General features: G+C 44.5%; 4 protein-coding genes across 4 annotated transcripts; 2 read left to right on the forward strand and 2 right to left on the reverse strand.

Annotated features, from left to right (window-relative positions):
- Positions 1-1,102: 1,102 nt before the first annotated feature.
- Positions 1,103-2,513, reverse strand: LOC143955304 (histone H2A.J). The gene has a single exon (XM_077465379.1). The coding sequence runs from the start codon at positions 2,464-2,466 to the stop codon at positions 2,071-2,073; it is 396 nt and encodes a 131-aa protein (XP_077321505.1). The 5' UTR covers positions 2,467-2,513; the 3' UTR covers positions 1,103-2,070.
- Positions 2,514-2,733: 220 nt separating this feature from the next.
- On the forward strand, positions 2,734-3,381 carry LOC143955308 (histone H2B 1.1). The gene has a single exon (XM_077465382.1). The coding sequence runs from the start codon at positions 2,788-2,790 to the stop codon at positions 3,166-3,168; it is 381 nt and encodes a 126-aa protein (XP_077321508.1). The 5' UTR covers positions 2,734-2,787; the 3' UTR covers positions 3,169-3,381.
- Positions 3,382-5,173: 1,792 nt separating this feature from the next.
- Positions 5,174-5,928, forward strand: LOC143955307 (histone H3). The gene has a single exon (XM_077465381.1). The coding sequence runs from the start codon at positions 5,224-5,226 to the stop codon at positions 5,632-5,634; it is 411 nt and encodes a 136-aa protein (XP_077321507.1). The 5' UTR covers positions 5,174-5,223; the 3' UTR covers positions 5,635-5,928.
- A 470-nt stretch (positions 5,929-6,398) lies between these two features.
- On the reverse strand, positions 6,399-7,469 carry LOC143955306 (uncharacterized). Its single transcript, XM_077465380.1, has one exon. The coding sequence runs from the start codon at positions 7,443-7,445 to the stop codon at positions 6,786-6,788; it is 660 nt and encodes a 219-aa protein (XP_077321506.1). The 5' UTR covers positions 7,446-7,469; the 3' UTR covers positions 6,399-6,785.
- Positions 7,470-12,495: the final 5,026 nt, after the last annotated feature.

The following is a 12,495-nucleotide window of genomic DNA, read 5'->3' on the forward strand; positions in this document are numbered from 1 at the left end:
CAGGAAACGTCCAGAACTGGGATCGGATCAGCTTTATTTGAACATTTCTCTACTAGGTCTAAAGCCCCATATAACCCACTTTTCGATTTTCTGCAGATTTTTCAAAAACCATGTAGTGTAAGGGTCTGCCTGATTGTATTCACTGAAACTCTTAAGGTCTGACCTCCTATTATACGGCTTTGGTAACAAAATCGAATCACGTGTATGGGATCTTATGAACATTCCATCCAGAGAAGCAGATCTAGTGTAGCGCCAAATCTCAGCAGGGAATGGATGGAGGATTTCCGTACAATTATCGGATTCCTTCATTTGTTACTGGTGGAAGAAGTAAAGTTTTTATATTTCATCCTCCTGAGTGCAGATTGTAAAATTTTATAGATCAACTCTCTACCCAATTAGATACAACATTGGAGAAATCATTTTGTTGTGTTCTTAAGTCGCTTTAGTAAAGCAGATCGAACAGTGTATGGTCAGTTAGCTATCGCACGTGTACCTGGAGATTACACAAAGAACACACATCTTTAACACTTCATAACACAAACATCAGTTTCAATTTTTCATATTTATAAAGATTATTTTGAAAAGCAAACAAAGAAATGCATTTTTTTCCTACATCTCACCTTCCTGTGTAAAGATGAGCGGACCTGATGAGAAGGGGCGGGGTCTATTCATGTATTACACTGCAGAAAATGTCATTTATTTAGAAACGTTTAAATATTTTGCTGAATGGAAACGGATGTAATTCGTCAGAATCGCAATATTTTCTTTATTGATTCATAGTACATATTTGTATCTTTTTTTTTCAGTTAGTTACATAATTCTAGGCAGATCTGATTATGTGTTTTATTGTACACACCGTTATGTATCTGGCAGTGTCATGTTTTCTACCAGTCCATTCACGTATTTATTTATTAATATTCTAGTTGTAATATGGAGGAAATCCGTAACTGATAGAGGCCAGTCCCAGGATCCTATACAGATCTGATGACAAACCTCTTCTTCCAGTTCTTTTTCGGAGATTACACAAATCACCAGTTACTATTGTTAATAACAATTCCATATTTATAAAAGATTACTAAAGAAGGGGAGAAAAAAAATCGCATTTATGTTTCTAAGATAAAACCATTTAATACTCCTTTCACTTTTTATACATCTAATAACAGAGAACATATTTCACATTATTCAACAATCTTTTGAATCGATTTCTATTCCGGATGAATCCGTTTCAAAATAAATCGCTGATATCTCTCGGATAAATGTCTCAGTGTCGGATTTGGCGGTATAATAGGGCTGATAATTTCTCTGTAACGTTCTAAAGAATTCTGGCGGGCAAATTCGAAAGTAGCAATTTGAAATATGAGCCAATTAGACCTGTGGGCGTTCCCTTCATGAGCCAATAATGTTTTTGATGAGGAATCCAAAGAAATGTCTTCTGAGATCTTATTCCGTTTTCAGCCCAGTAAATACTCGTTCTGTAGACTTTCCATTGATCTCTATAGAAAACATTCTCTATGATTCTGTATACAAACCCCTTGATATAATATTTTAGCGCGTTTATAAAGTGCCTGGAACGTTCCCCGGAAGAACTGAAACTTTGTATCATTACATTTCTGTCAGATTAGCCGATCTGAGGTGATTGGGAAGGTTCCATGATAAATGAAGCCAATCCGTTCCATACCCCGCCCGCCATAATAGGGACATTCTGAGATCTGTGCTGCTGATCAGTCGGGGGTGATTGTTTTATTATATAATGAATGATTTCTGATCTGTAATAAATTCAACAGAACTAAAGTCTGAAGGACAATGACGATCAGTCCCTGTAAAATGACCGGATCCCCCAATAATGATTTCCAGGCTCTTTATATGTAGTCATTGTCCTCCCTGTACAGATCTCCTGTACTAGAAGTGTGAATAAATAAGAATGTATTTCCTGTGTAAAGCTATGCAGACAATTGAGGGCTGATTGCATGCGATGTGGGGGGCTCTTTGTAGAGAGATGTGGGTGGCTCTGAGAAGAGCCTTTGTGTTGTAGAAATGAAAGGATTTGGGAGTAGAAAGGAGTTGTCGGGATTACTTGGATTTGGCGGCGGCCTTGTGGCTCTCGGTCTTCTTGGGCAGCAGCACGGCCTGGATGTTGGGCAGGACTCCTCCCTGGGCGATGGTGACGCCGCCCAGCAGCTTGTTGAGCTCCTCGTCGTTGCGGACGGCCAGCTGGAGGTGTCGGGGGATGATGCGGGTCTTCTTGTTGTCGCGGGCGGCGTTGCCGGCCAGCTCGAGGATCTCAGCCGTGAGATACTCGAGGACGGCGGCCAGATAGACGGGAGCTCCGGCCCCGACCCGCTCCGCATAGTTGCCCTTCCTGAGCAGACGGTGAACACGGCCGACTGGGAACTGCAGACCAGCCCGGGATGATCGGGTCTTGGCCTTAGCCCGAACCTTGCCTCCTTGCTTTCCACGGCCAGACATTTTGAGATTCCTGTGTCGTTACACTGACAAAGATAACCACCTTCTAGGGTCTCCTTATATTTATACAGTCAATGCTGTGACATCAAACACTTTGATTGGCTACTTTTCAAGCTAGCCAATAGTGTTCTGAATTGCTTCTACACCAATCAGTAAACGAAGAAGGAAAGCAAAACACTCCTCCCCATCACATGACTGAATCCTCCAATAGAAGAGTGAGGAGGGGAGGAGACTCATTTGCATAGGACGCCTATAAAAGCAGCACATGAGGGCGGCTCCAGCACACATTTGCTTCAAACAGCAGAGATCACATTAACCCTTATCATGCCTGAACCAGCCAAGTCCGCCCCGGCGCCCAAGAAGGGCTCCAAGAAAGCCGTGACCAAGAGCCAGAAGAAGGACGGCAAGAAGCGGAGGAAGAGCAGGAAGGAGAGTTATGCCATCTACGTGTACAAGGTGCTCAAGCAGGTCCACCCCGACACCGGCATCTCGTCCAAGGCCATGGGCATCATGAACTCCTTCGTCAATGACATCTTCGAGCGCATCGCCGGCGAAGCTTCCCGCCTGGCTCATTACAACAAGCGCCGCACCATCACCTCCCGGGAGATCCAGACCGCCGTCCGCCTCCTCCTGCCCGGAGAGCTGGCCAAGCACGCCGTCTCCGAGGGCACCAAGGCCGTCACCAAGTACACCAGCGCCAAGTAATCCCCCATCCCCCCCATCATCATCCCAACACAAGACACAAAGGCTCTTCTAAGAGCCACCCACCATTTCCATCAATGAGCTCTCATCACATTTTGTCGCAATTAGAGATTCTAAATACATTCAATGAAGAATTAACCGATTATAACAATTGTACAATCTGATGAAGTTGGACATGTGAAGCTGTATTATAGTAAGAAATCCCTCCCAATACAAGCTGGTGTTGCAGATTCCCTTTATTTCGAATTTCCTGACATTTTATTTCCATCCAATCACATTGTATATCTTTCCAAATCTCCGTATAGAAGACCTGGATTTCATAACCACTAGGTGTCAGTGTTGCTCCACCTTACAGAACACATGGGACCTTATTTTCCCGTAAATTGAAAGCGGATAGTTATGTATATAAGGATAACACTTCTATAATATAGTATATATCGTTTTCACCTACACGTTTACTTTCTGCTTTATGGCTTATGTAAGACTAATGTCTGCAGAGACACATATACAAGGGGATTCTTAATTTTACTAAATCGTTTAGGGATCATCTGCTTAGAAATATTACTTACACATCACATTGTGTTTGATTCAAATGTGTCATATAGCATCTATTTTCTTCATGGGAATCCAACTATTATACATAATCATCTACTCACCTTAGATGGGGGATTTAGATCATCAGCTGGGCACACGTTGGCTTTCCTGGTCTGTATCCCTCTATATATAAGTGTGTGTGTCTTTCCTCTAATTAAAAACAAAACAATATATATATATTTGGTAAATATCAGATGCCTCCGATTGCAATACATAGATTGGAAAGTGGGGGTTACAGGGAACATTTAACCCTCTGCCATCTAATTTGCTGAGATATGGGAAACATAATCCAATCTCAATGTTTCTAATTCTTACACTGAGAAGGAGGATTTCTAATCCTTCATTATAAAAACATTTCTTTGCATTGTAAACTCCATTAGCAGGGTCCTCATATTGCTTGTGTATTGAAATGTATTGTGATTGTACTGTCGCCATTTTTATTGTAAAGAGTTGTGTAAACGGCACAATATATATATTCTGTATTTTATTAATGTTATAATAATTAGTATCAAAGTCGAACACGCCAGCGCCAAGTAAATCCCCGACACCCCCCATCATCCCAGCAGGACACAAAGGCTCTTGTAGAAGCCACTCACATACACCATATCAGAGCTGCGATTTCATTGTAAAGTAAACATGATGAAGATATCGTGAGAAATATGGTTCTAATAATGTTTTTAGTGAATTTTCTGACAAAACCTTAATGCAAATTCATCAGATTAATTATGCAATCTAGAAGTCGCCCTGTGTTCATTCCCAAAGATTACGTTGTAATCACCTATTTTTCTTAGAAATTAGATTCGGAAAGAAAACAATGAAATCTGATTGTAGCACGTCCTAGATCCCCGCACAGAAGTCATTTCTCTTGTCACCAGCAGGTGTCAGTGTTGCTCCTCCATAGAGGATACATTGTAGCAGTTTAGTTGAATTGTATCCACATGGATCTGATAGAAACCAATGAGAACACCGACCGATCCCAGATGTGGCCGGAGCAGGGAGGACAATGCTGGCTGGCTGGGACACGATTCATTGTCTGCTCAGCGATCTGTCCCTCCATGTTAGTACAGAATTGTGCTGGATGGAACAAGCTGTACAAGTCACCTTTCTACTTGTTATTCACTAAGAACGGAATAATCCGATCAGTGAGATCGGAGGAGGATTTTCTGTCATCTCATTTATTATGGAGACAAGCAGTCCAATGTGAGAGCTCCTAATCCTTACACATTGTGTGATGTGGAGGAACTCCCCTCCCCCACCCCACAAAGAAGAGAACTCTACTAACACAGAGAACGGGCAGATCTTGGCGGGCATTTTAAAAATGCCGCTTTTTTTAAGCAAACCAATCATGAAAAGGGGTGTGTTTTAGCTGTCCAATCAGAAGGCAGTGATGTGTATAAATAGACGCCGCACAGCCCGAGTTCTCACACTTGTATTCCTTGTGGAGATTGGAAGCATTGATCAGCCATGGCAAGAACCAAGCAGACCGCTCGTAAGTCCACCGGAGGGAAAGCTCCCCGCAAGCAGCTGGCCACCAAAGCCGCCCGCAAGAGCGCCCCGGCCACCGGCGGAGTGAAGAAGCCTCACCGCTACAGGCCCGGCACCGTGGCTCTCCGAGAGATCCGCCGCTACCAGAAATCCACCGAGCTGCTCATCCGCAAGCTGCCCTTCCAGCGCCTCGTCCGAGAGATCGCCCAGGACTTCAAGACCGACCTGCGCTTCCAGAGCTCCGCCGTCATGGCTCTGCAGGAAGCCTCCGAGGCTTATCTCGTAGGACTCTTCGAGGACACCAACCTCTGCGCCATCCATGCCAAGAGGGTCACCATCATGCCCAAAGACATCCAGCTGGCACGCCGCATCCGCGGAGAGAGGGCCTAAGAAACCCCCCACCGACCTCCTCATCGCCACCCCCCACAACAACAAAGGCTCTTCTCAGAGCCACCACATCCTCCTCAGAGAGCTCCATACTATCTCATCTCCACTACATCATACAAATCCTTCCCACCACATCACTTCTTTCTTCTCATCCTTCTCTGCACTCGGAAGCTCCGTCTGTAAGCAAATCTGATCTGTAACATCATTTCCAATACAATCCCAGAGTAACAACACCTGCTCTATGTACCCAACACAATACAATGGGACGTTATAGAGTAAAATGAACATTCCTGTCAACAGATTTTACAATCTTTGTCTGTTTGGACTCTTCACATTCTCTCACACAAGACACATCATTGCATTTTCTAGAAACCCGACAATTTCTTATTCCAGGCAACAAGAGTATTTTTGTCAAGTCTTTAGAGATCTGAAGATAAATCCGATTAGAACATATAATGGGAGGGGGTAAACCTTACACAGCCCACGTGGAGATGTCACTATGGGGGGGTCAGGGGTGTCCTCTACTACCTCATCCCATACTACAACCCTCATCATCGGAGATCAAACATCTCTGCTGGGGCGGCACACATTACAGGGAGGAATACATCCGCAATGGAGATCAGAAAAACAAATCTGGAAATTCATTATTCCTTCATTATCGCCCACCTGGGGATTTACTGTTGCTGCAAATATGTTATGTTGGCGGCCAATTTATAAATCCAAATGAGCCGCTTTATCGAAGAGCCTTTAGAGGATCACACTATTAGTTACTGAGCCGTTAATACAGGTTTATTTTTATACACATATGATGAATGTAACTTATGTTTAGAAAACACTCCATTCTCCTCATAACACAGGAGTCTTGTTGCCGATCATTCTAACATGAGCGGAGGATGATGTGTCTCCCGATCATTAGAATGATTCTCCGCATAAATGTCATCATAGAATGAAATATTAATCAGCCGTTCTGCAGCCAATCAGCGCTCATATGTGATTTGTGTCTCCTCTATTGGAAATGACATGCGGAGCACTGTGTGTGCTATTAGCGATGTGGGTGTAGGTAGGTATGTGTAGGTAGATAGGTGTAGCTCTGATAGGAGGAGGTGGGTGGCTCTGAGAAGAGCCTTTGGGGGGTGGAGATGAGGGAGGTATTCTTATTTCTTCTTCGGAGCGGCCTTCTTGGGCTTGGCTGCTGTCTTGGCTTTAGCCGCCTTCTTAGCCGGACTCTTGGCAGCTTTTTTCGGTTTGGCTGCAGCTTTGGGCTTCTTGGGGCTCTTTGTCGCCTTCTTGGCGGGAGCAGCTGCAGCCTTTGCCGGTTTCTTGGCGGCCTTCTTGGGGCTCTTGGCTGCTTTGCTGGGGGCTTTCTTCTTGGGGGACTTGGCTGGCTTCTTGGCGGCCGCAGGTTTCTTGGGCTTGGCCGCAGCCGATGGCTTCTTCTTGATGGTGACTTTCTTGGCCTTGTCGCCCTCTTGCTGCTTCTTGTTGATCTTGAAGGATCCGGAGGCTCCATGTCCTTTGACCTGGACGAGGCTCCCCTTAGTCACCAGCGCCCTGATGGCGATCTTCAGGCGGCTGTTGTTCTTGTCCACATCGTATCCTCCGGCGGCCAGGAGCTTCTTGAGGGCGGCCAGGGAGACCCCGCTGCGCTCCTTGGAAGCGGCCACGGCTGTGACGATGAGGTCGGACACGCTGGGACCGGACGGCTTCTTGCTGCCTTTCTTGGCTCCTCCGGCTGCCGCCTTCTTAGTCGCCTTCTTCTTGGCGGCGGGCTCCGCTGGAGGAGCGGCGGCTGGGGCGCTCTCAGTTTCAGTCATGATTCTCAACGAGGTTTGGAAAATAGATCAATATTGTGTAGGTGTGGTGCTCTGCCTTATATAGAGACGTTCTGCACTTCTATTGGTTGATATAGAACTTGCCTTCTGCACTGCTATTGGTTACACGCTAGACACGCCCACTCACTGTCACTCCAGTGTTGGGGAATCTTCTCTCTCTTGTTGTGTTTCCCTGGCAGAGAGAAAAACGATTATAATAAGAAATAGAAGGATGTCCAATCTTTATCGGGGACCCGATCTGCTCACTGGACTGTCACTTACCGATCTGTCACTTACCGCTCTCATGATCTGCTCAGGAGGCTGAACACAGAGGCTGCAAACACATCCATCCTCCTGAGCGTGTGTCCCATTCTTCCTTCTACCTGCTTTTCTACACACATTCTCATCAGAAAACAATCTTCTCACATCTCCCACTACAATCATCTTCACATTAGATGAGTGAAGAGTGAAGATCAGTAAACATGCCTCTCTAATACAGAACTCTGCTCATCTATAGCTGAGTAGAAGGAGCCGGGAACAAAAACATCAGCCGGTGCCATGAGATCCTTGTGTGATGTGATGGGGGAGATTGTGAAGTCTCATATAACACTCTATCAGATTTTCTGCTGATTTTTTGTCTTCAGCTTTACAAAAACAATGTAGTACAAGGGCCTGCCTGATTTTGTATACTAATTGAAACCCCTAAGGTTTGGCCTCCTATTATATGGTTTTGGTAAATCTCAAGGAAAAAAATCAGTAGAAAATCTGATAGTGTGTATGGGGTTTTAGAGATACAAAGGTGTCAGCTGATGAGAACATGTCATATTTCATGTACTATGTATCATTCTTTGCTCATTATGACAACTGTAAGATTGTAGCCACTGCACACAGCAGACTAGTAAGTAGTTTATTCTGGTGGTAATGTATCATTATTTGCTAATCAATCATCATGATAAATATATTGTCATTCAAATATGCCAAGTAAGTTTATTGCCTTATTTTACTACACAGCTATATAGCCTACTTAGAAAATATACTGTATAAAGAAGAGAGAGAATAAATAAATAAATAAATTATTAATATAAATAAGGTACTAATGCGCACAACCCCAACTAATCAAACCTAAACTAAACTAATAATAAAAAAAAAAAAAAAAAAAAAAATATATATATATATATATATATATATATATATATATATATATATATATATTTATATATTTAAAAAAATATATTATTAAGGGAAGCTGCTAACATAAATAATGCTCTCCACGCTATCTAATAAGATGTAAAAAAAAGGTATGTACCACTGGCTTTTAAAATAGACCACCTATTAAGTGACACAAATCAATAACTCTACATATATATGTACATAAATGTGCAAATATAAAAACACTCAAACCCCCCCTTTTTTTCTTCTCCCCCCTCCTCTTTCCCCTTTTCTCTCTCACTCCCCATCCCCTCGCCCCCCCCCCCCCCTCCCTCTCCCTTCTAATCATTCCCCATCCTGACCCCATCCCCCACTCTGTAGACTCACTCTATACAACTAAATATCAGCAGTACAGAACCCCGGAAACACAATCCACTGATGTGGTCCACCGACTTTCAACATGGGCCCCCCAAAACAAAAACGGCCTGGTAGGCACGATCTCATGAACAAGCCTACAGAGGCTGCAAGCGCTCACCCAGGCTCAAATAGCCTTATCCTCAAATGAACCCCGCACATCTTCACCCCCAGACCGAATTGGCTTTAAGTTTGAGGACAGAGATCTTTTACAACCCCACAACATACCAATTTGTTTTGATCTTCTTTTTCTTTCTTTTCTGTTTTTGGCTCCCTCGCCTTCTACCTTGTGAGAGCTACTCCGAAATCACTTATCTCTGATAAGTTGTGACCCAAGGTAGTCAAGCTACCCTACGACAGTTTGTATGTTCAAATGCTCAGTGCTTGATTTTGTTTCTGCCAAGAACTCTGATTGTGTTTAGGTAATGTTTTTTTTTTTTTCCAGCATGTTGTAATTTTCTGTACATCTATGCATTTTCCTCAATAAAAACTATCTTAAAAAAAAAAAAAAAAAAAAAAAGTGCAAATATCGCAGAAAATATGTGGCTACATCACAATGCAAAAATAGCTAAGAAAAAAAAAAAAAAAAAAAAAGGTCCATGTGCAATACAAGTGTTCAAAAAAGTTCCAGTGCTATTCAGTAGCTCAATATCCAAAAGTGACAGTTTATCTAATGGTCATGCAGTGTTGTCACATATGCAGACATGCTTCACAAAAAGATAGACGCTCCACCTTCAGTGCTCCACCAGTGCACCCCCTGTTTCCCCCAGCCTCTCACCTCAATACGAGACCCCTCAGGGTCAAACACACTTGTGGGGGAAATTGCTGGCTTAGCTTCTTATAGATGATTCGTTCAGCCTCACATTCAAATCACAATACCACCGATCATGGGGGAAAGAAAGGGGACTCTCATGTGTAGAATTGTAAATAGTGATGGAACGCGGCCGATAGTTCGCGGACCATAACGTTCGCGGCGGGCCCCATTGACATCAATGGGAGGTGAACTTTCCAAACCTACAGGTCATATTTGCAGCCACAAAATAATTACTAGCTAGTAGCTGTGCACACATAGTCCGACCACATGGCCAATGACATAGCACATGTATGAATGAATCTGGGATCGACAACTACAAGCTTTCTTTTTTTATATGTGAAATTCTGACAATTCAGGACTCATGAGGCAATGGAGGTAAGGAAAGGTCAGGGTAGGCAAAGACGAGGGTGCAGGAGATGACCCCCAGCACCGTGATATAGAGCACTGACACCTGCACCGTGATAGAGAGCACTGACATCAGCAGCGTGACATAAAGCACTGACATCAGCACCGTGATATACAGCACTGACACCAGCACCGTGATATACAGCACTGACACCTGCACCGTAAGCAGCCCCAGGAGGAAGTCAGCACAGCACAGGGATGGTGGGAGCCCCTCATAATATGCACAGCAGAGGTAAAGCCCCAGGAGGAAGTCAGCACAGCACAGGGATGGTGGGAGCCCCTCATAATAAGCAGCCCCAGGAGGAAGTCAGCACAGCACAGGGATGGTGGGAGCCCCTCATAATAAGCAGCCCCAGGAGGAAGTCAGCACAGCACAGGGATGGCAAACTTTACAAACCTACAGGTCATATTTGCAGCCACAAAATAATTACTAGCTGTGCACACATAGTCCCACCACATGGCCAATGACATAACACATGTATGAGGTGAATCTGGGATCGACAACTACAAGCATTCTTTTTTTATATGTGAAATTCTGAAAATTCAGGACTCATGAGGCAATGGAGGCGAGGGAAGGTCAGGGTAGGCAAAGAAAAGGGTGCAGGAGATGATCACCAGCACCGTGATATAGAACACTGACACCTGCACCGTGATAGAGTGATCTGACACCAGCACCGTGATAGAGAGCACTGACATCAGCAGCGTGACATAAAGCACTGACACCAGCACTGTGATATACAGCACTGACACCTGCACCGTAAGCAGCCCCAGGAGGAAGTCAGCACAGCACAGGGATGGTGGGAGCCCCTCATAATGAGCATAGCACAGGGATGGTGGGAGCCCCTCATAATAAGCAGCCCCAGGAGGATGTCAGCATAGCACAGGGATGGTGGGAGCCCCTCATCATAAGCAGCCCCAGGAGGAAGTCAGCACAGCACAGGGATGGCAAACTTTACAAACCTACAGGTCATATTTGCAGCCACAAAATAATTACTAGCTGTGCACACATAGTCCCACCACATGGCCAATGACATAACACATGTATGAGGTGAATCTGGGATCGACAACTACAAGCATTCTTTTTTATATGTGAAATTCTGACAATTCAGGACTCATGAGGCAATGGAGGCGAGGGAAGGTCAGGGTAGGCAAAGAAAAGGGTGCAGGAGATGATCACCAGCACCGTGATAGAGTGATCTGACACCAGCACCATGACAGAGAGCACTGACATCAGCAGCGTGACATAAAGCACTGACACCAGCAGCGTGACATAAAGCACTGACACCAGCACCGTGATATACAGCACTGACAGCAGCCCCAGGAGGAAGTCAGCACAGCACAGGGATGGTGGGAGCCCCTCATAATAAGCAGCCCCAGGAGGAAGTCAGCACAGCACAGGGATGGTGGGAGGCCCTCATAATAAGCAGCCCCAGGAGGAAGTCAGGACAGCACAAGGATGGTGGGAGCCCCTCATAATGAGCATAGCACAGGGATGGTGGGAGCCCCTCATAATATGCACAGCAGAGGTACAGCCCCAGGAGAATCTGAGGTGAATCTGAGATCGACAACTACAAGTAGGGATGAGCCGAACACCCCCCGGTTCGGTTCGCACCAGAACTTTCGAACGACCCCAAATTCATATGAACTTTAGAACCCCATTGAAGTCTATGGGACTTGAACGTTCGAAATTAAAAGTGCTAATTTTAACGGCTAATATGCAAGATACTGTCCTAAAAAGGGTTTGGGGACCTGGCTCCTGCCCCAGGGGACATGGATCAATGCCTAAAATGTTTTTAAAAATGTCCGTTTTGGCGGGAGCACTGATTTTAATGACGATTAAAGTGAAAAAAAAGTGAAATATTCCTTTAAATATGGTGCCTGGGGGGTGTCTGTAGTATGCCTGTGAAGTGCCACGTGTTTCCCGTGTTTAGAACAGTCCCTGCACAAAATGACATTAAACGGAAATAACATCATTGAAAACTGCTTGCGGTTTTAATGTTATATCTGGTTCCTGCAATATGGTTGAAATATATTGAGAAAAATGGCATGGGTATCCCTCCCTGCCCATTACCAGCCCCTTTGGGTCTTGTACGCATATTAAGGGGAACCCCGTACCCATATTAAAAAAAGGAAATGCGTGTGGCCCCCAGGCCCTATATACTCAGAACCGCAGTATATAGGCGGTGAAAACAAGACAGGGACTGTGTAGGTTTGTTGTGTTAAGTTGAATCTGTTTGTAATTTTCAACTGGTACATTTTTAAAGTGTAGCT

The sequence above is a fragment of the Lithobates pipiens genome, unplaced genomic scaffold (assembly GCF_037356315.1).
Source record: "Lithobates pipiens isolate NorthernLeopardFrog02 unplaced genomic scaffold, aLitPip1_a1.2 Scaffold_35, whole genome shotgun sequence".
Taxonomy (NCBI): domain Eukaryota; kingdom Metazoa; phylum Chordata; class Amphibia; order Anura; family Ranidae; genus Lithobates; species Lithobates pipiens.